The sequence below is a fragment of the Molossus molossus genome, unplaced genomic scaffold, assembly GCF_014108415.1.
Source record: "Molossus molossus isolate mMolMol1 unplaced genomic scaffold, mMolMol1.p scaffold_m16_p_3, whole genome shotgun sequence".
NCBI classification, from domain to species: domain Eukaryota; kingdom Metazoa; phylum Chordata; class Mammalia; order Chiroptera; family Molossidae; genus Molossus; species Molossus molossus.
In genome coordinates this window covers 68567398-68591389 of record NW_023425366.1, presented here as the reverse complement: position 1 = coordinate 68591389, position 23992 = coordinate 68567398, and the positions used below count along the sequence as shown (strand labels likewise).

The window sequence follows — 23992 nt, the reverse complement described above, 5'->3', positions numbered from 1 at the left end:
GGGGTCAGGTATTTAGGCTCTCTGTACATGCCAGGCGCCACAGAAATCGAGATGTGTAACGTTTCCATTGGCAAGCTGTTGATTGCGTTTTTATTTGTTTGTATGTTTTCACCCAGTGTTTGCTGTTGCATAACAGGACCGCACAGTTGGCAGATGTGACTTGGGACACTCACAGCAGACCAGTTCCTTTCAAAGCTCTATTTCTAAAGGGCTTTTAATTTATATGCCACTTATTTTTTCAAACCAAAGCCTTTGCCTATGAAGATGCCTAGGAAAACTACTTTTTGAAGGCACATATTGGCTAACAGAAGACTAGGAGTGTTTAATTTTGTTTTGTTTTAGTTACTCAACACAGTAAGCACACTTCACCTATATTATCAGATATCAAACACATATTTTACACTTTTATGTGTTGAATGGTTCTTCTTATGTACAGGGAATTAAAAGCATAACTAAATCACAATAAGCTAAGTTTATAAAATTAAGTTTTTCCCAGGAGAGAAGGACTGAGAGAAAATTTGATTAATCCATAGACTTGACTTAATGGAATTATAATGCTCTCTTTTTACGGATTACCAAATAAGGCCTAGCCTAAATATTCCATGCCCCAAATAGGGAGTTAGTTTCTGCCATAAAATGGAGATTGTTGCCCTTCACTAATGCTGTATTTCTCTTTGGAATCAATCCTGACCTCTTTCGTCCCTGTCTCTAGAGGAGTAGACTTGACTCAGATGTACACCACACTATGCAATGTAACTGAACTTCTAAAGGAGGTATTTCTTGGTAGATATCTCCACAGGGAAGCATCCTATTTTGTAACGAATGATACCCAAAGATAGGAAGATTAGTTATAACCCCTTCCCGTTTGAAAGTCAAAAGTCAGCTAATGATCCAACTGCAATGACTTGCCCATGAAACGGGGAGTGAATATTGTTTTAATGAAATCTTATACTTATTTCCCAGCCCTTTAATCAGTGTCTTTTCTTACCAAGCAACATGAGTAAAGGTGTTTGGCCTCCAAATAGAACAGCAGAGTGTAGTGAAAGGAATACTTGAGAAGGGCTCCGTGGTAAACAAAGACTGAGACTATCTCCACAGGAGTCTCCCAGCCCCTAGTTGATGAGTTTGAGGAAGATGCTCACTGTCTCAGGAGTTGCTGAGTGAGGAAGAAAGGCTGACTCCATCCTTCCCCAATCCCCCTCACCCATCTCAGTGCAATCAGAGCCAAGTCCCTTTACATCAAAGCAACTATTAAAATAAACCAAAACTTTGAGCCCTGATCAATTCATCTTGTCTTCACCTTAACTTGAAAAAAGAAAAGGAAGAGAAGAAAAAAGGAAAAGAAAAAAACCTCAAGGAGCAAAACACAACATGGTTTTGTAATAGTTACCAGGGACCTTGGTCTAGGTATGTATGTAGAATAGTTTGTGGCAGAGGTGAATGAGGAGGAGGCCAGGTGGTTTATATTATAGAAATAACATTCTGACCCACCGTGTGCATGAAACGTTTCTTTCAGTTGACAGGAACTGGTGAGTTTTCTCTGAAAATTGGACTCTCAGACCATTCCCCTCCCCCATACCTAGCAAAGACCCCCATTCCCAGCATACACAGAGCTCCAAATTGTTCCCAAAGTATTTGCAGCCAGCCTGACCTATGGAGAAAGAGACACGATATTAACTTGGGGGACTGAGTTTCAATGGTTGCCCTTTTTCACATCACCATCTGGAAGGGGAAAAATATATCCACAATTAGATAAATTGGAACACATGCAAATGTTCATGCTTAGACCAAGGCATTCAAGGTCTTAAAGAACTGAAAGGGGGACAATTAGCAGCAGGGCCTGGTTTGTGGCATTCTTTGTGCTGAAACTGAGGTGTTGGTGACACTGACCAGAGCTGGCAGGCCATATACACAAACTCTGCAAGTCAAGTCACTTGCTGAGACTTGGGCTCCAAGTCACAAAAGCAAAACATTTCCAACCACCTGAATGGCACACTTGATAGACGAAAGGATTTAAGCAAGAATTCTCAACTCTGAGTCAGTTTATTTGGTTTTACCACCTGAAAAGTCCCAGCTCAGAAGATCCCCTTGGGTACCATGTGCTATCGAGTGGAGTGAATGCCACCTAATAACCCTGACCTGCCCTTGAACCCAGGGAGGACATCTTCCGCCTTGAGTTCCCACGTAGAAACATTCTGTCACATTTGCTATTACATTACTGTTCTTATTCAAAAACCTTGCTCCTTGTTGATCATTTTTTCAGCTCCTTGGCTACCTTTGGTAGATGAGTAAAGTGTGCCTAACTCGGTTTTATACGTTTTGGATCCCCAGACCTATTTTTTTCTTGATATCTTTAAAATACAAATATGAATACTAAGAAGTCTGTTGTATGTTTAAAATGGAGAGATATTACTTATATCAATGTCTTTTCATGTGCTTTCCTAAGAAAAGCACTACAGTGGGTATGTATGTACAGTAAAATCTTGGAGTCCTGAAACAGCTACTCCACACACACATCCTACCGATTTTCTAATATGAAGAATGGGAAAACATTATTAATCAAATAAGGCCACAAGAAGAGCAATTGTTCAGAGTATAAATTGCGTCAGCTTGGCTATAAGGTTTTCCTAAGGACAGTAATGCACTGATCAATAATTTTACAGTCTTTAAGAAATAATTAACAATAAAACTAGTTTCTTATTAGGCATTTCTGTTTTTATGACGTGTACATGACTCCCAAAATTTTATTTCAATTAACTTAAGAACTCCTGTACTTCCTAAAAAATTAACTAGCCACTATTCTATTTGGGGACAGCCTACTGGCCCAATTAATCTTGGTTGATTAATTTTTTGTTGAATAGTGTGGCACTTTGGGAAATTATCCTGGAAGAAATAGCAGCTATTGAGCAGAGAAAGAAAGTTGAGACCTCAGTTAAGTCAGCAGTGTTTATATACTTCCTAAGGGCCTCATTTTAGAACTGTCATAAAGAAAATTTTTTTTCAGCTTAAACACTGCTTTCCTTGAGAAATTTCCTCATGAGAAATTAGCATTTTTGATGTTAGCAGAAGTGGATTACCATTGTGGTATTGTGATTTATAATAAGAAATATATATTTGTTCTTTACCCTGGTTCCTGCCACGGAGCTCCTAAAACCCTTTATTATTCATAACAAAACCCCTTTCCATCTCACTTGAGTTCACGTCGATAAGGTGACCGTTGGAAAGCCCCTGACGATGGGGGCTGATGGCTCGGGCAACCAGCCTTGTGATTAGAAGGTTGGACATTTCACCTCCACCCTCCGACTTCCTAGGAAGGAAGAGGTGCTGAAGATTGTCTTAGTCACCAACGGCCAGAGAGTTCATCATGCCTACATCATGAAGCTTCCGTAAGAAGCCTGAATGCCGGGGTTCACAGTTTCTGGGTTGTGTGTATCTGGAAGTGCTGGATGGGAGTGCGCCTGGAGAGAGGCAGGGCAGCTCTGAGCTCCTTCCCACACACTTTGCCCTATGAACCTCTTCCTCTGGCTACACTTTTTATAATAAATCAGTCATCTTCAGTAAATTGTTTTCCTGAGTTCAGCCATTCCTGCAAATGATGAAGGAGGGGGCATGAGAACCTCTCATTTATAGCTGGTTGATCAGAAACGTGGGCGACACTCTGTGCTCGCCCTTGGTGTCTGAAGCGGGGCCCGTCTCACAGGACAGAGCCATTCATCAGTGGGATTTGGTGCTGCCTCCAGGTAGATAGTATCAGAACTGAGTTCATCATAGGGCATCCAGCTGTTGTCAGAGAAGAAGTGGGTTTCCCCCAAAACATTTGGTGACCATAGTATTGAAATATAGAGTGCTACAGTACAATAGAGGAGAGAGTTTTCCTCTTCAGCCATGAAACCAATGAAGCTTCTGCATAGGCTCCTCCCAAATAACAACGTCAGTTTTTCTGATTTGTAATCTCATATTATTTTTATAAACAAGGTCCCCAAAATTGTGTAAGGTTCGGATCCCACAAAACCTGGCTCTGTCCCCCTGCCAAAGCAGAAGTGAGAGACAGAAGGACAGAAGGACAGAAGCTAGAACTGCATTCCTCTAAGAACAGTCCTGGGTCCACCTGAGTCAAAGTCACCTGGAAAATTTGTGAAAAGGCAGACCCCCCACCACAATCCATAGGTCGGATTGGGACCTGGGAATGTGCATGTTTAATAACCTCCCCCAGGTGATCTTACTACGAACACTAAAGTTTTCTAACTATTGTTTCAGAATCCTGGTCTAGGCTTAGCATTGATCTTCACTGTACCCTGTGGGCTCCCAGTAGCTTGTTGGTGATCTAACATCCAAATTAAAATACAAGACCTGAATGAGTTGATCTTGGAAGAGTATTTTTTCCAGTGGAGCTTGGGAAGCTTAATGTAAATAGCTTTTTCTCTTGAAGAATTAAAACACTTTAAAAAAAAAAAAGCAATCTTATGTGGTAAAATCCCAAATTCTCCTGACTTCATATTTAATGAAGGGGTCACTTCCTATAGAAGATGACATTTAATCTTCTGGTCTAGTCATAGCTGGCCTTTCTCTCTCCATTTTTCTTCTTTCTGAGTCCAGGTAGAGAAAAGAGGAGGGAAGAGGATATCATGATCATTGACAGTACGTTTCCCTTCTCATTGAGCAGTTTCTTCTATGTGAAGCTGAGTTCATTATGCCGGGGTGGGAAGAGAGACTCTTGGAGTCTTATGTCAGAATGACCCATGGAACATCCAAGTTGGAGCCTTGGGTAAAGCACTGTAATGATTCAGAGTGTGTCCTCTGTATGCCAAGGGCGGTGACCATTTCTGTGACAAACAGAATAGCATAGTGTTTAAAAATGTGTGGACTCTCATCAGACAGACCTGGAGCTGAATCTTGTGTGGGCCACTTTTTAAGTTGTATTACCTTGGCATATGTAACCGCTGTTTCATCATCTGCAAAATAAGAATAACAACAAGACGAATCTCATAGGATTGTGGTAATAACTAAATGTGACAACAAACATGAAGTGCTTAGCTCAGCAAAGAGGATTACTATTATCGGGCTGTCTGTCAAGGGTGGGCTGAGAGAATTCCCAATTACCTGACATGAGCAAAGCCATTGTATTAGTTATCGATGGCTGGGTAACAAATTGCCTCAAAACTCAAATTGTCTCACACTGTTTCCGAGGATCAGGAGTCTGGAAGCGGCTCAGTTGGGTGGTTCTGGCTCAGGGTCTCCTGGAGGTTGCAGTCAGGTGGTCAGGGAGAAGCTTGATGGAGCCTGGAGGGTCAGTCTCCAGTCCCCCTCAGATGTTGGTGGAAGGCATTGGTTCCTTGCCACATGTGCCTTTCCTTACGACTGCTCACAACGTGGAAACCGACTTTCAAGACAGAAGCCATGGATGGCTTTTATAACTTCATATGAGAAATGACATACCATAACTTCTGCTTTTTTCTACTGGTTATACAGATCGGCCCAGTGCAGTGTGACAGGGGGCTGCATGAGGGTGTGAATACCAGGAGGCAGAGATTATGGGGGCTCTCTGAGAGGCTGACTACTACTGCCTTTAAATAGTTTTCATGAGCAATGCCACAGACGGTCTTCTTTGCTTTAATTTTATATTAGAGTCAGGAGGCTTTGAAATGATTATAGTGGTTTATAATCTACCAGCAAATGAAAGGCATCTGAGCATCAGGATAAATGTCTGAGTGGGGTCTGCTAGCCACTTGAAAAGCATGTGGTTCCACATGCCTAGGAAAACCCACAGCTGACTTCGGTAAAATCTGGACTATTAAATATTCCAGCTCTGCACTCTCACAAAGTGCAAAGGACAGAAGTTGTCTCTCTATATTAACAAGTAAGAATGGTTAACAGATAAGGCACGGTTTACAAATCTGTATTTATGATTGGCGTCTGGCTGCAAAACAGCAAGAATAAACCATACGATCTGGGAAGTCCAATTCTAGCAGGAAGTTGCTTTGAAATAACCCCATACTTCACTCACTCTCCAACTGCTGTCTTTGACGACCGGTTTGGACACATCAATAAAATGTTCTGTCACTTACTATATTTTATTTTCTTGCAGTATTTCCCACTGTTTGATGCTAACTCTTTCCCACTGTTTGATGGCGACCCTAACAGTGCCTGTTCTCGCAGCAGAATCCACGCTCTGATTTCGATTTGCCAAGCAGATTGCTTTCGGCTAAATTTCTTGCCCGAGCACATGTCCTTAAGGTTTGAGAGGTCCTGTTAAAAGATTCCCTAAAGAAAAATATGCAGCCTTTACTGACTTGGATTTGTAACTCGAAAATTTAGAAGAACGCGGCTGGTTAACATTATAAACATTTTGAAGTACTTGTCTTTCAGAAATGCAAAGAACAATAGTAAGAAAAGCCCTTTGATGGCTCAGAATTTATTTTATGTACTTATTAATCGGTACACTTTCTCCCCCATTTTGACCAAAGATTCCGTGCATTGCAACAATAAAATAAGTAAAGACATGTGTCTGCTTGAAAGTCTTGATATTGGTTAGGTCTCCGCAGTCCTTTCTCATGCTGACTGGGTAAAGGCTCCTTCGGTTCCCTCTTAGGGCTGTGCTTTGATCTCAGAAGCAGTGCCATTTGGTTGTAAGTGTATGTGGCGCCTTTGATCTACTACTTAGCTGGGCTTATTTAAAATAGATAGCTTCTTTTATCTAAATAGTGTTTACTGGGTCTCTCCCTATGAAGGATGGTTAAAATTGCTATTATTTAGATAGAAAGTTATATAAAGTTTCCTAAGAGTGCCCAGGTCTGAATCTAATTCTCTAAATTCTAAAAACCCTAATAGCTCTATTATAGATTTTGTAAAGCAAAATTCCTATTAAAATAAGCTGCTCCTATAGATGTCAGGTACTATATGCAAAAACTTTTTTTGCTTTTTAATGAGGAACTGATTTTCCAAAGAATAATAAACATATCTTATACTCAGGCAAAAATGGTAATCTCAGAGTGTCTGAACTTAAGGTTCAATTATGCCTCTGAAATTCACGTATTAATATATTTTTTGTATTTATTGGTTATGCATACTATACAGGATATATTTAGAAGGGATTTTTCAAAAATAGTAAATATATGTATCTTTAATTTTCCTCTTTAAGAGGTTCCTTGTGCATTTTATCAAGTGCCTTAGTGACTGGTTGAATTCCCTAGGCTGCATTCAGTTATTCATTCAATAAACTATGTTGCAGGTACTGAGACTTCAAGATGACTAAGATACATGGGGTCTGGGGCCAGAGCCCTAGCAAACAATTATGTGACAGTGTGTGGGTGCCTCTCATGGACAGTGATCCTCCCAGCTGGCCTTGGGTGTGATCAGGGAAGGCTTCTTAAAAGAGGTGGCACCCAAGCATCAGTGAAATACTGCTAACTCAGAACTCAATGTCCCATAAATTCCCAGCCAAGTCCATAATGCAAAGCCAACCTATCTCCCCAGTCCCCCTCCCTCCCTCCATGCATCATAGTACAGTACAGGTGGCCTAAACCTTAGGAGAGATCTAAACATTGAATGGCTTTGCTTACTGCCTAAAGCTACCCCAAAGCCTTCTTGCTTGTTATTCAACACTAAGGAGAAAAACCCCAAACTGCTTTTCACATACTTTTTAAACCTTCAGTTGAATTCTTTATTTAAAGGAGATATTGGAAATCTCTTTGTATTGCAAGTTAAAGTAGCCATTTTTAATTGTTCTGTTTGTTAGGATCCTGACACATTTTCCCCCCATCCTCCTGGTGTCATGTTCCTACCATTTCATAAGTCTTGTTATTACTTCATCTGCATACTAACCGCGGGTCAGCACTTGACAGCGCTGACGCTGGGAGTGGGCCCTCTACCCTCTGGAAGACTCCCTAGAAGAACATAAGGACCCTTCCCAGGCCTAGGGGTTGGGAGAGGGCATGAAGAAGTCATCTGTAGTCAGGTACAGGCTGGTTACAATAGTAGTCAAGAGTGATCTCGGAGGGAGGTCTTAGGGGGGAAATCATAGGGGCCTGACCGCCGGAGACTCACACTGGGTTGGTGGAGATGGAGAGGACAGGCGGGCTTCTGGACGACACTAGTGACGTTTGGAATGTCTGTGGGTCAGGGCGGGGACGGTCAGTGGGGGCAGATGGGTGGAGGCAGGAATAAGCTGAAAGTACACTGCAGGGCTTCAGCTCTCCCCGCGGTGCTACCGAGCCACTGAGGCTGCAAAGTGGCAACATGAAGTGGGACCTTCGGTACTGTCCCTGTCTTTCCCTCAGCCACAAGGCTCAGCTGGTTCTGAGAATCCCGCATTTTAGGTATCAGAAGCCTCCACAATCAGAGAGGCTAGGCTCCCCGTTATCCAGTGAGGAAATAAGCCCCGAGTTCTGGCATCCAGGTCTCAGTCACTGAGGGGTAGAGCCAGGGGTGCCCCCACCCTGTTGACCAGGACCTGGGCTTTTCTTCCTGGCTCGTATCCCTCGAGGGGTCAGTCTTGGAGGAGGGTTAGACCCCGGACTTGGCAGGAGCTGTGGGAGAGAGGCCATCACACTCTGCGGTCCTCCAGCAGGGGCGGGCTCTGGGGACAGTGCGGTTCTCAAGGGCTCCGTCCCTCCTGGACTCCCGGGACCACGCCAAGCTAGCACTGAAATCAGAGTCGTGGTTGGTCAGGAAAGAGAGAACAGAAAAGAATCAGATACATTGAGCAGCCTCGTGTGAGCCACGGGAAAGCTGGCTGGGAAGGAGAGCAATACGACGTTTGGGAGAAATGATTTCTTTTAAATGAGATACTAATCTCAGGCTGCCGCTGGCCCTAACTTCAGGCAGGCCCAACGGAGCGTGTGTCCCACCCAAACTGTGTGGACTGACACCAAGGTAGAGGGGGTGGTCCTCGAGAAAGCCAGGGAGCTGCTCACAGAGGGCAAGTGCAAAATACGTGCTGGAAAAGCAACAACAATAGATTTTGACAGCAGCCTCTTTGTCCTAACCTGGAGGAAAAGGTGTGAGATTGGAATATTCTCATAGAGAACGAGAGTGAGGTGGTCTCACTGCTTTATCCGTGTGAACTGAGGCTATCCTCAAACCTCCATATCCCGCAGGGACTCCTGCTATTCTCATGTACAGAGAAGGAACTGAGTCACGGACAGACTAACTAGCCAAGGTCTTCCAGCAAGTAAGTGCCAGAGCTGGGTCGGAAACCAAGCAGCCTGACCCCAGAACCTGAGCCCTTCACTCTTTCCCAGTTTCCTTCTTGTCTTACATGTTTTTCCTCTGGAATAAAGATTTGAAGAAGTCCCTGACAATGCATGTAATCACCTGGCACACAGGAGTTGCCACGATGGTGTTTGTGATTAGTTATCAACAGAGCATGCAAAGCCTCTGGTGCGTAGCAGCCTTTCATGAGATAAGACAAAAGGCACTGGGAGACCAACTGAGACATTTGCACGGAATCTAGGGCAGAAAGAAAACCTGTGTGATCTTCAGGGGATTAGCAGTGGGTATGAAAGAAGAGGCACAGGCAGGACATGGATGAGTAGAAATGTCTAGAGCCCACCGAGGTAGGGACAAAATGGTGAAATGCTGAATCCTTTAATGACGCCTCTTCTCCTTCCCTTCTCAAGTGCTGCTTAAGTAGAGCCGAGGCCAGACGGGATGCAGCTAAGGTGGCCCTGATCAACTCCCTCTTCAATGAGCTGCCCTCTCGAAGGATCACCAAGGAATTCATCATGGAGAGTGTGCAGGAAGCTGTGGCCTCCACCAGTGTGAGTACCGCCCGGGAAGGGAGGAGCAGGCTGCTCTGAGGATACTGAGGCCTTTGGATCTTAGAAGATGCTAAAGTGAGCATATTCTTTAAGAATTGTGCAGATTTGAGTTTTTGCCCATTAAATCATTAGTATTCAGCAAAAAGAGCACTTGGATTGGAAATCACAACATTGGAGCTGACCCCCTAGGCTTCATTCTCAGTTGTATTTTTTAACCTGCATGGACTGCAGTGAATCAAGCTTTAAATCAAGGTAGCTAATTTGATCCACCTTGATTTGTTTATTTGAATGTTTGCTGTCTGAGGAGCATTGATTTGTTTTAGGACCCGAGACCGCATGCAATTGAATCCTGCTTTAATCGAGAGACAAATGAGCCCATTTCCCCCTAAATTTAACTAATCCTACAAATTATCTGAAATGCTTATGAAAAGTACCAATTCCCCCAGCCCCCATGGGGTGCTGCAATCTGTGTTTTTATGGAAATGCTGACTGAAAAGCCGTATGCCCAATATTTGTTAACTATTAGAATCGCCGTGCTTAATCAATTACTTCTTTCAGAGGGCTTTGACAATTTTTGTAATGGACATAACTAAATACAAAATGCTTTCAGTGTCAAAAATTTTGTCTTAGAAATTTAGATAGGACATTTTCTCAGCAATCCAGGGGTAGATGATTTGCCCCATGGATTACTTGGAGCTCCTGCTCCTCGTCACCTCCAAACTAGAAGCCACGAGGAAGCCTTGGACCCCCATGGTGGCAGATGTCTCCCTGTATGTCCTCCAAGGGCAGGGACTTGTCATTACCAAAGGGATTAGTCAACTCCTGGCTTGTCTGCAGCACAGATAAACTCCCTATTAGATTTTCATTCTCTGATTCCCTTAATCGGACTATATAAAGGTCCAGTCATTCTGGAGAAGTTGTTGATAATGAAGGAGACATTATCACACTAACAGTTACCTTTTTTCTCCTTTTCTTTCCCCTCATAAATGATCGTATCACACAGAGGAGAGATAAGGAAGGGGGCAGAGAGACTGACCTGGCTTGGAGTCTTCGCAGCCCTGTTCCCTGTCTGCTCTGAGGATGAAAGGGAGCCTTGTTTTGCTGCCCTGCAAATTTCAAGTGCCTTTGAGGAAGAGAAGTTAGGAAAATGATGCCTGATTTCTATGTGTGGAATTTACTCAGGAGCAGGGAGGGGCCCTCAGTGTAAATGTAATTTATCATTTTTTCGTGGAAATTTCTAAGGAAAGAAAATATATAAGATTTGCAGGCTTCTGGATGGATTTCCTCTGGGATACTTAAAAAGCCAACATAAATATTTCAGCAGCAGTGTGTTAATGTTATTGCATTCAAAAGCTATAAATTTGCTGCTATCTGATGCTGGCATATGTTCAGTCTCAGAGCCATTGCCCACCTTCTGAGGAATCCAAGACCAGGGGATATTAAAGGGCCGGCCAGAGCTCATGTTCGCTTTTTTATTGCCACTCCCCCTAACCAAATCGAAGGAGAATTTTATTTCTACCCATCACGCACCCACCTTGTTTGCTAAAGATTAAGTGCTCTGGAAGTAAAAAAATGTAAACCAAGATCCATGTCTCCAGGCCAAACACCAGCATATTATGAAAAGCTCCCATTAAGAATCGGTAAAATATGAATGGTCCATACAACTAGAGAATTCTCTCCCTGTCACTTACATAATCTCACCTGGGCATCATTGGAATCAGAGCAAGGTCATCATTTCAAGATGTCACTAACACAGGAAGGCAGCCCGGCGGGCAACCACTCGAGCATTAACGCCACCGTCAACAATGCCCTGTACAAGGACACAGGAGTTTCTGCTTTGGGATAATTACTCTTTTAGTGCGTATATACGCAGTTAACATGCTAATCAAAAGCCAGCTTCAAATTGATTACAAAATCCTCTTTCCCCTGGGTCATGGTGAGATTAAGGCTTTTATCCCACACCTACTGGAGACTTGGTTGTAGAATGCACACCTGAGGGGTTGGACAGCAATAGAAGGCTCTCCGAGGGGCAGTGTGGATTTGTGACCACACAGAGAAGAGGAGGGAAAATCCGTACTATGTCTCGTTTCTGCTCCCTTGGCAGGGCACGCTGGGCGACGCGGACGACCCGGGCACCAGCGTCGGGGCCTACCACTACATGCTGGAGTCCAATATGGGGAAGACCATGCTGGAGTTTCAGGTGCCCGACTTCCTGCCACTTGTTGACTTTGCCACCCAATCTGAAAGCCTGGAGAATGCCACTCTTATCACTAACATCTGCTATCCCCCAGATCTACCATTTTTTATTTGTTTCGGTCGTTTTCATATCACCCTCCTAGAACCTAGCATGGTAGCTGCGTCTTAGCCACAGCTCAGCGGGCGAACACAACACTGCAGCAAAGCCTGGGTTTTGCTTTCCTAAGGGAGGTAAAAGGGGTAACCCTAAGAAACAGGTGGGGAACACCGCCAACTTAAGGCTCTGGACTATTTCACCAGCTTTCAGTACAAAGTTCCCCCTGAAGTCAAATCAAACGGTTGAAGTGTTGGTTGTGTCTATTTGGTTCTTAATTTTCAGAAGTGATAGATAAAGGTATTGGCGAAATATAGTAAACAATGCCCCCCCCCCAGCTCTGTTATTTCTATTAAACAAAACCTGCCACCTCCTATCATTAACTAAATAAAACAACTTAGCAAGCTGTAACCCTTTTTCATCCACTGAAGACAAGTCATAAGAGAGCTGAGGAACTACATTATCTATGATTTCCAAATTAACTAATATGTCAATAACAACAGCAATAAGAACAATAATAGCTGACACTTATTGGATGCTTTGTGTGGCAGTGTACTATACATTTAACAAATGTCATCATCATTTAACCTTCGAAATAAACATCTGAGAATTTAATATCCTATGTTATCACTGAAAGAAGTGATAGCTTAGCAAATGGCAGAGCCAGAGTTCAGACCTGGGCCATCTGATTTCTGAGTTCACACCCCAAGTACTATCCTTTATTGGGCTGGGCAGATGAAAATTCACTTGATGAAATGTTTGCGCTCTAAAAGACTAAACTTGAATACAGTTGAACATCTATACCAATGCAGTGCTAGTAGGGATCAATATGCAGTGTTATAATGAAGAGTTTTTACCCCAGTGTTTCTATTTATTTTTAGGTCAGATTCTAAGAAGCAATCGGGGATATAGTTTTATGGACAAAAACGTTCATCATGAAATAATTTACAATGATGTTACAGCCAAGCCCTGAAGTCACTAATGTTCAAATACCTTCTTTGGTACCTTTCAAACTCTTTTACAGTGGCATCCCCACTTCTCAGGTGGATACATCCTTCCTGCCCATTTTTACAAAAAGCAATATTTTTCCTCATCAGTCCCTTGTTTGAGTGAAGCAAAAATATTCTTTCTTCACTTTGTCTTAGGCAGATCTTGGTCATCAAGTTTTCTCCTTAAGTGGCCATGGTCTCATGGACCTCTGGTGTTGCTTGTCTTGGTTTGGAAGAGACCAGGTATCCTTAAAGCCTACCCTCTGGAGCAGACCAGGGCATGCATCAGCTCACTGGTTCTGAGCCCAGACTTGGGAGTGGGCTGGTCCCTTCCAGCCTGGCTCCAGTTCTTCACCTCTAACTCTGTTTCCTCATTTGCATATAAATCAGGGAGAAGGATAGTGGTGGCATTGCCCCACAGTACTTTGTGAGGATTAAATGGGGCAACATAGAAAGAGTACAGAATAGTTCCTATCCGAAATGCTCAGTGAAGGTGAACAGCTGGTATTATATACATTTCTGAAGAGGGACTGCTTTACTGGAAATGCCTGAGGCCGGAGGGTGGATTCCCTTGACAATTTTATATAACCTAAAAGTTTCAGATGAAGGCAGGGTAGCTCCCTGCACTAAATGTTTCAGGGTCCTTGCTGTAGAATGAAAAGCTGGGACTGTAAAGGGTCCTTCCCCTCCCCTTATAACAATCAAAAGTCAAACATATTTTAAAAATGAAGGAGGATCACAACACAAGAGAAAAATACAAACTTTTAAAAGTCACACAGACTTGCATGTGAAGTAGGCTCTACCGCTTGCCACCTGCGAATTGAACTCTTCCGAGGTTCACTTTCTCTGTGTATAAAATAAGAATCATAATGTCTATTGTAGAGGATTTTTGTGGGACTTACATAATATGGCATTTATAAAGCATCTAGCATAGTGATTTCCTCCAAAAAGAACCTCATTTAAAAAAATTCCTCCCCTTTCAACCTTGGCAAAAGAATATTGTATTTATTATAGAAGGAATTTTCCTGCCCCAGTACTTAGGAGCTTATATATGATTTGATATCAATTTTCAGAAGAATCAAGAATGATCTTTTTCATTTCAAATGAACATTTACTGATCCCATATTAAATGAGACACGGTTAAGAAATGTACCTCCTCTGTCTATGGACAAGTCTCTCCACGGTGTTTATCCGCAGCTGGGTACATCCTATGGCCCACTCATCTTTTACAATTGTTCAAACTCCTATCATGGAGTAGTACTGGTTCAGAAGCTCAGAATCTTCTTAGGAAGTTGTGGTTAGCAGGAAGTTGTGATCACAGCCAGTGGAGACCCCGCCTCATTTTAAGCAAGCGCGGAGACGACCTCGTTGCTTTCTGTGAAGGTGCTGGGCTTGTCTGGTGCTCCATTCGCCGGCTCATCCAAATGCTCACCGGTGACCCTTGCTGTGGCCTCTCCAGTGGCTTTTTCCACAAAGCTGCGGGCATTTGACTCTACACCAGCAGACAATTCTAAGGCCTGTGCATCCTCTAAATAAACATCAGTGGTCACCTCTACACCACCAGTAAGCTCCAGGGCAGTGGTCGACTCTAGGTGGTTGGCTTTCGTTCAGCCTGTGACTCTGAGTCATTGGAAATGTCCCAGTTGATGTTGATGGGAGTACTGAGGGGAAGTCACAGCCGGGAGGAACCAGGTGGAGAGGAGGAGGCCTTCTTGATCACGGTGTGGGCTGGGAGTGGGGAGCGCCCGAGGCTGGAGGAGGTGAGGAGGCCGGTGGCAGGCCTCAGTGCCAAGTATGATTTTTGAATGCAGTTCAGTTAGTCTGCCAAAGTGAGGGAAAGCAAAGTTTTTTTAAAAAATTCTTAAAATTATATCCAAGTACTATGAGAGGCTATACCTAACCACCGTGTAGTAATACTTTAATTGCCTTGGTATAGGCTGTGTTTCTTGTGTGGTCTGTATAGTAAGGTATTTAAATATGTGAAATAATAATTTCAATCATGCTGGAAATGCTTCATAAATTCTCACAGGTTGGGGGTGGGATGGGGTAGAGATGAAGGAACAGGAAGAGGTGAGACTAGGAAACATCCAAAGTCCCTCCCCCCAGCAGGGATGCTGGAAACCCAGGAGGAGGACTTGGAGCACATCCCTTCTCCTTCCACCAGCACCAGGATGCCTGCAGGGTCCTGCACATTGCTTGGTGGCCTGGGTTAAATGCATCAGCTTGTTTCTGCACATAATGGGAATTGACCACAGACCTGGGCTGTTTGCAGCCGACACAGCAATTCAGTGCCCCTGGTGGGTAATAGATGTGTGTTTGTATCTGTAGAGGACTATACCATATAAAAACAAGGCTGGTGTCTCCTGACTGCCCGCAGGCTTTCCAGGGCGCTGTCAACGAGGCAGCGCTCAGAGGAAACCTGATAGGCTTCTGCTTACCTTCACTTCATGGGAGGGAGGCCGGGACGCCTGTTTTGAGGTAGCCTAGCCTTTGAGAAAACTGCCTGCTGTCGGGGGAGGGACGGTGACAGCACTAGCCACTGGGTCTTGTCAAGGTCAGATTCAAGGCAGACTTTGACTGAAGCGGGTTAATATATTTATTCTGCAGCCTAATGCAATCCAAGGATGAGTTGTTTATTTACATCTTTGCTAAATTCTCCAGGTTGCCTTTTAAAACCTCATCCCATAAACAAATTTCCTTTTAAATACATTCTCTTGGGTGGGGAGATGGTGCCCACCTGTTTTCCAAGTTCTCCATTTACAGTGTTTGTTTTTCTTATTTCTGATGAATCACAGAGCCAAGCCAGTCTCTCAGACTTAGCTCCAGAGAGAGGCAGTGTGCGTTTTCTCCCCACAAAGTAGCAGGAAGGCCAGGGTTTCTACCAGGAGGCGATACCAGGAAGCATTGTGAGGACAGAGCCCAGTGGTAGTTGGTTTAAACGGAATGAATGACAGAATGAACCCAGAAAGCTGTAGAATAAAAGCTACAACTGCAGTCACCCCCGGAAGAGAAAGAAAACATAGACTTGGTTTTCCATTTGATTTTAAATTTAGTTTGCCGATCAGAACTACCTACATAAAGTATGGGGCCCACTGCAAAATGAAAATGCAGCACTTTTGTTAAAAAACTGCTAAGAATTTCCAGACAGTGGAGCATTAAGCCTGGCTTGAGGCCCTGGGTGACTGCGCCCATCACAAGCTTGGGAAGCCGCCCTGACGCCGAGACAGGCCCAGGAGAAGGGCCCAGACTAGGGTATGAAGAGTTAGGCTTTGCCTCCAGCACAAAATTTAAAGAAGCATCAAAAAACTCAGCAATCAAGACGAGTACTAGTATAACGGAATACTGTAAAAAGTCAAAATTAACATGCAAAATTTGTGACACACAAAATACCAAATTTTAAATAATGACAGAATCTTAAATAAAAGACCCCAAACTGGCAGCACTCACCTTAAATCTGGCTTCACTCACCTCACCCTAGTCCCAAGCCAGCCTACAGGCCAGGGTTCCCAGACTGCCAGGTTTCTAGATCAGCCCACAGAACAAATCACACAGCAAGAACACTCCCCAGAGGAGCAGGACAGATCGCTCACTGAACAGACGTCCTTCAGAGGGACAGGGCTTCCTTCAAAGTAGAACAAGACGAAGACGAAGATGAGGCAGGAGTCAGGTGAATCTAGGAAGCGACCCCTCCCGAGGTCCGGAGCAGCCCCCGGCCGTCCACAGCCGGGGATTTCTGCAGGAGGGAGTCACAGGAGCACACAGGGATTCCCTGGGGCTGAGCCTGGGGCTCATGCAGCTTCAGGAAGCGCGGAAGATAGTGAATTTGGTCTGAGGAAGGGAAATGAAGCAGGCCAGGAAGAATGCGAAACTATTTCAATATACTCTACATAATGGTAGCAAGATTAATATCTCTGCAGAGGAGGGCAAGAATTAGATGGGAACATCGTGGAAGAAGGCAGGAAGAAGGTCATCGTCCCTGGAGGATTTTAGAAACAAGAGCAGAGGGGGAAAGATGCTTAGTGATGGAATAGAAATTTAGATGAACCAGAGCGGGTGGGGAGGGGCACCATCCTCCTGCTGTTCAAATCTCTGTGGGGACAGTTTTGAGAGATGTAGGTTGCCAAAGGATGTGAGAACAGTTTCTGGTTCTTTTCATAGCAGAATTGTGGGTTCTAAAGTCTTAGGGGAATTGCTGTGTGGAAGGTCAGGCATTTATCTGGGAAGGGGGGTTGTGGATAGATAAGAATGAGATAAGAATGAGAGCCTAGAAGACCTTGGAGGAAGAACATGTTACTGAGGCAACATGGAATAAGATCCCTGTTGGCAATAGGCTATTTCTCAAACTATGCCACAAGGGGGTAGGGACAATGGCAGCAGGACTATTGGAAGCCACAGATAGACTCACTGTATCTTCTGGGTTGTCAACTTTACATGAAGACTGGAGGAGGGGGACGCAGGTGGAGTAGGGGAGTGGTATTCACTTTCTTTAAAAAAATAAAATAAACATATACAATAAAATACACAATTCAAGAGGACAGTTAAGGTAAACCATGAAAGGAAATGTCTTGTTTGTAAATATTGGCCTTCCTGTGACAGCACAGAGACTGCCCCATAGCAGGACACAGAGTGTTCCTCTTCATCCGTGTGGCTGGCAGCGCTGTGAGCGGATGTGAGGGGAGGTGGGGGGGGGGGCAGCACACACGCCTCTTCCCCAGTCACTCTGGGCTCTTTGAGAAGAAGCACAGTGGTGAGAACCACATTAGGCAAGATTTGGTTATAGAATAAACCACTCTCACTTTTCCAAATTAGCATAGTGGTGTGACAGCAAATATTTTGGGGTGGGGAAGGGAGAGGTGGAGGAGAACAGGCATGAGAGGGGCATCTTCCTGGGCACTGGACCCGGGACCCTGGGCAAACCGTGGGCACTCTGTCTGGGGCAGGAGTCATTCAGCTGGTTCCATGTCACATTTTAATGAATGGAAACCAATGGTTTTGCTTTTACTGAGGTTTCTGTGGGCTCCAGGGGTTGCTTACTCTGTGGTAGAACACAGACAAAATCCCAAACTGGATCCTAAAAGAAGAAACACATTACATTCTAATAGCAGTTTTCAACATGACAATAGAGCTGTTTGCTCTTCTGATTATCTTATAACTTTAAAACGGACCTAATAATTCCAAGATATCTAAAATCTCAGAATAACTTTGTGTTTCCCGATTTTCATAATGCAAACTTTTTCATTATGAGGTAAAGAAGTAAAAGTCAGCTTTTTAAAATAGGCAGTAGGACATCTGTCTAAATGTATGGTTTTCATAACTAGTTTTATGACCAGGAAGTTCCTTAATTATATTGTTATTTTCTGATAATTATATCGTTGTGGTTTGTGTATTAATCCACAATAAATATGTCTCTGACCAAAAAGAAGAAAAAAATGAATGAAAAAAAATACAGATAACTTCAGTGGAAGACTGCTAGTTCTAATCACATTAGCAAAAGAAAAGCTTTAGTATGTTTATACACCGGAGCTTGCCCTGGGTACCCTGCCGGGAAAGGATGCTGCTGGACGGGCGCAATGCTGTGCTCAGGGCTGGCGTCAGAAACTGCGGGTGTATTTAATGTCAAGTCCACCTATTGTCCATATTTTAAGGACTTTTATTGACAATTTATCAATTTAAGAGTATTTTACAGTATTTATAGTTTGTCCATTATGTTTTATATTTATTTTGACATATATATATATATATATGTTTTAGAGAGAGAGGAAGGGAGAGGGAGAGAGAGAGAAACATCAATGAGAGAGAAACATCAACATCAACTGGTTTCCTCCTGCATGCCCAGTAGGGGATCGAGCCCACAACCCCAAGAATGTGCCCTGACCAGAAACTGAACCAGTGATTTGGTGCATGGATCGAGGCTCAACCACTGAGCCACACCAGCCAGACAATTTTTGGCCTAATTTTTTAATTAAATTTTTTCTTTAGTATGCAATATTGTCACATGATTCAAAACTCCAAAGCTGCAAAGGAATGTCAGAGGGCGATCTCCCTCCCACTCCTGTCCCCCAGGCATTCCTTTTTCCTCCTGAGGGACAACTCATGCCACCCCATTCTTTTGTGTCTTGTCAGAACTGGTCTAGGCATCCACAAGCAAATATCATAGAGATCGCCTATTCTGCTTCTGTCAACTAGTAGCACACAGTATACAGGTTGTGAACTTTGCTTTCATTTTATTTTAACAACACATCACACAGATTCTTTATGTTAGAATCTACAGAGCTTTCTCATTCTTTCTTTATGACTGCAACATATTCAGTAGTATGAACATATTGTAGGGGAGGAAAAATAATTTCCCCTCTACACTTCTGAGTTCTTAGACTCAGTAATAAAAGACAGAGTAACAAGAGAAAAACATAAGTTTATTGACCTGTATACCTCCTGTTTACATGAGAGATACCTAGGGAAAAATGAGTACCTCCTGAAGTGGCATAGAATTCAGAATTAAATGCCATTGTAATAGGGAAAGGGGAAGGGAGATATAGGCCTCTTAGGAGAAAGTAAGTGATTTTTAAGAATGATAAATGGGCCCTTAGAAGAATAAATGGGGCCTGGACAGCTGGCTCAGTTGGTTGGGCATCATCCTGTGCACAAAAATGTTGCCAGTTCGATTCCTGGTTAGGGCACCTGCCCAGGTTGTGAGCTTACGGAGGATCACGCAGGAGGCAGCCGATGGATGTTCCTCTCTCACACCGATGTTTCTCTCTCTCCCTCTGCCTTCCTCTCTCTCTCTAAAAATCAATAAAAATATTTTTCTAAAAAAGAAGAAATGGGAGGTAAGATCATTTGTGATAAAGTTTGTCTGGGTGTGGTGTGGACTTCCAGTTTCCTCTGCTGTGATGAGTCAGTCTTCCCTGGCTGATGAAACTCCCAAGGAGGTGATTTGTGACAACCAAGTGCCTTCTGGAGGATGTGTCTTTAGACAGATAAGAGGAGTTCAGAGAAAGCCTCTCTTGCATTTGCTGTTTATCAAGTGCCTTCAGCTCAAAATCATCAATATACTAAAGCGTCATATTTTGTCGTGGCATGTCCTAAACTCATATTTTTGGGTGATATATCTGCTATCCTTCAATATCATACCTTATTTTTATTTTTGTTAATTCTCTCCTGAGGATATTTTCCCATTGATTTTTAGCTAGAGTGGAAGGGAGGGAGAGAGAGAGAGAAACATTGATATGAAAGAAACACTTCGATGGGTTGCCTTCCTCATGACCCTGACCAGGGATAGGGATCGAACTGCAATCCTTGAATGGGAATCAAACCCACGACCCTTTGGTCCTGGCTGGCCAAACCAGTTGAGCCAAACCCGCCAGGCATCATACTTTATTTAACTATTCGTTTAAAAATGAACATTTAAAATATGTCCAGTCTCAGGTAATTTCAAAAATGATGCAATGCCTATACATTATTCTCAGATGCTCTGGTATATTTAGATAATTTTTTAATGTTGAAAGATATTTATCAATTATTTAGTCATTTGATTGTAAAAATATGGATATAGCAGGGGAGGGAAGGAAGAATGCTCTAGAGCCTTGGACCCTGGTGTTTGAGATGTCTCAAAGTGTTCTGACAATACTACGTATTCTATTTCCCCGAGAGCGGGGGGTCCCAGCTCAGCCCTGCTCAGCTCTCACTGAGGCAGTATTTTTTTTTCACATTTCTGCTTTGAGACTAATGACAGGGATTTGGTTTTGTAGGAGCTGATGACCATTTTCCAACTATTACACTGGAATGGAAGCCTAAAAGCCCTTCGTGAAACGAAGTGTTCCCGACAGGTGAGACTTGACAATCCAGCATGGGTTTGTGTTGTATGCACAGAGCAGAAGGCTGGTGATCTTCCGAGGAGAGTTCCTTTGTTTGGATTTTTTTCAGTTTAAATTTGGTACTTCATTAATTGAGTAAGAGCAGAGGACACACACACACACACACACACACACACACACAGTCCAGTTGAGTCAGGCGCTGACCAAATGTGCATCCTAAGAACATTGGCAAGGCATAGGACTGATTCGGACACTTGTACTGAGTGCAGAACGCAGGGATTAAGACAGCCTAGATATCTCAGGCAGTTGCAGAATACACTCGGTGCTCCTGCCCTGCCCTCCTCCACTCTCCAGTGCGAAGGAACCAGCAGTGCACCGCCGGGGAACCTCCTCAATGAGGGGAGGTAACGTTGATTTTGGCAGGAAGGTATTTCTCACTGCCACCAAAAGTCCCCAGTGGACAACAGGAATGATAATAAAAGTGGGCAAGCTGGCATTCAATCACCCCATTCTTTTGTTTTGGAAGTTTCTTCTTTATTTTTCAGCGAAAGGGTCTCATTATTTCCTTGCTACCTATGAGAAGCACCCTTCCTCCCTTCTTTTCAAAGGCAAAGACACCCTGGCCAGTTTGGCTCAGCAGTTAGAGCGTCAGCCTGCGGTCCAGAAAGACCCAGGTTCGGTTCCCACTAAGGGCACGTCCCTCAGTTGCAGTTTGTCCCCAGCGTCAAAGTTTCTCTCTCTCTCTCTCACGCCTTCCCACTCTATCTGAACAAAAAATGGAAAAATGTCTTCAGGTGAGGATAAAAAAATTTTTTTAAAATAAATAAATAAAGGCAAAGGCAACCCCCTTCCTGTGTATGTAATGGTTGTCACCTACTATCCACCAAGATTTATCTTTCCTTCACCCACCGTTAGACTTTGAAAGATGGGAGTTTATTTTTAGGAGTTGGCCAGCAGGAATTTGAGGAGGAACAAAGCCTCAACCGGCCGGCAAGATGAGGTGGATGTAAGCGTTTCCATGCACTGCGGCCCCAGGAGCTTTCGGTGGTTCTTTGCGTAGAAAGTCTGGCTTTCAAAATGTCAAGGATGGAAAAGAAATGAGTAGCTGACAATGGCTTTGGTTATTTTTTCTTTTCCTTTGATTTTATAAAAGGCCTTTGAAATATGCGGGGTTCGTTATAAACACTTTTCCATGATTGTTTTTAATTTGTTAAGGTCATAAATAAATACCATATGTTCTTGAAAATAAAAATAAGCAATGCATCCACTCCACAAGATCTTCTTAGAGTGTCTCCATCCAACCTACAAATGACATTACAATGTACTGGCCAGTTTTTCACATGAGAATTGACAGGTACGGACTAATTTTTAATTGTTTACAGAAGTTAGATCATGTACATGAAGGTACCATGATGACATCAATAATGATAACGCTTGCATTCCATAATGTGTTTTAAGTTATTGCTGTTGCTCCTGCGAGCGATTTGGACTGTCATCCTCCTTGTGCTAACAACACATTTTCTCGCTAGGTTAGACCCCTACTTTGTGAACATTACTGCATCTTCCTGGTGTTAGTGTTTTGATTCAGCCTGGAGTGCTTTGCTTTGCTGTACCAGCTTAGTCCTTCGTTTTCTTTAAGATGTATGGCATGGGATTTGGCTTCAGTTTGAGAACATCAAAGAGATTTAGTTGTTGGTGAAACCCGCATGGATGTGGGGGCGGGGGGGGGGGAGCAGAGGAAAAGAGGCCACGGGAGGCAATGAACACCGCTGCCTTTGCTGCTCTTGACTGACGCTCTGGCTTGTTTCTTGGCTCCCAGGAAGTCATCTCCTACTATTCCCAGTATTCCCTGGACGAAAAGATGCGCAGCCACATGGCCCTGGACTGGATCATGAAGGAGCGGGAGTCGCCAGGAATTCTCTCTCAAGAGCTGCGATTGGCTCTGAGGGAGTTGGAAGAAGCCAGGAAAGCAGGACAAGAACTACGGTTTTACAAAGAAAAGAAAGAAATCCTGAGTTTAGCCCTGACTCAGATCTACAGCGATCCTGACACTTCCTCACCCAGTGATGATCAGCTAAGCCTCACGGCCCTTTGTGGCTATCACTAACGAGCAAGGCCAAGTCCAACTACCAGAGGCTGGCAGAGGCCAGGCTCTGACATTAGGAAGCTCCCTGAGGAGGTTATCGGAGGCTTTAGCACCTGTAGCTACTACCTGAAGGCTGTACTAATTCTCCCCACCCAGTCCATTCACAGAATCTGAGAGCTGTAAGACCCAATAGGACCCAACTTGCCACTCGACGCTGTTTTCTCGTCACAATCACAATGGTTCTACCTCAGAATGAAAGGATGGAGACAGGGTGGCTTGAAAAGTATTTTCCAGGGCTGGCTCCAACCTAAGGCCTGGTTAACATGTGATTTGCTAGATTATATATGTTGTTTCAAAGAATGGAGCCAGGGTAGCATCCCACAGAAGAACATCAGCCAGGACTGGGGGGAAAGCATGATAGCAACTTTTATGAAATAAAAAACATGGATTGAGATTAAATAAAAATTATGGATTGTTTTTAAAAATAGTCAAGAGTCAGCGTTTCTTCCTAAGCTTTGTAAACTAAAAGAGCTTGCACTCTGCTAGCTGTAATCCAAAACCACAGTGGGAATGTTATCTGGACATCCCACTATCAAACGTCTTGAAGTGGTAATGGTATGGAAATACTAAAAAAATGTAATGTGGCTTAAAATGCTACTATGATAATTCTTTAAAATCCACACTCTTTTATATGGGGGTAAGTATCACTACAATAGAACCCTCGAAAAGAATTCCTCAAGAATTAATATCCAATTTTTATGAGTCCTGCAGTTAGTCATGTTCATTTATAATTTGTAAATAGATAACTTGAATTGCTTTGTTTTTATTTTTGCCATTGCAGTCATATATCTACAAAGTTATTGGAGAAAGTTATTGGCATTTTAAAGGTTGAAACATTTGGGAAAAGCATTAGCATTTAACAATGTTTGCATTTGATGAGTTTCTCATGCATTAGGGAGAAGGGATCCTTTGCTGTCTTCATGGTTGTTCAAGAGCATAAGCCCCTAGTAGCTCAAATCTGTAAAATTAAATTTTAATTTAAATGACTAGACTCT

At 43.3% G+C, this 23992-nt stretch overlaps 1 protein-coding gene across 1 annotated transcript in view; it reads left to right on the top strand.

Moving 5' to 3' along the window:
• Window positions 1-23350, top strand: part of LIX1 (limb and CNS expressed 1) — a 48708-nt gene extending 25358 nt beyond the window's left edge. The window contains exons 3-6 of the mRNA XM_036279789.1: window positions 9618-9758; window positions 11863-11958; window positions 20786-20863; window positions 22671-23350. Of these exons, the coding sequence (XP_036135682.1) occupies window positions 9618-9758; window positions 11863-11958; window positions 20786-20863; window positions 22671-22958 (603 nt within the window). The 3' untranslated portion in view covers window positions 22959-23350. The remainder of the gene's footprint in view (window positions 1-9617; window positions 9759-11862; window positions 11959-20785; window positions 20864-22670) is intronic.
• The last annotated feature ends 642 nt before the right edge of the window (window positions 23351-23992 follow it).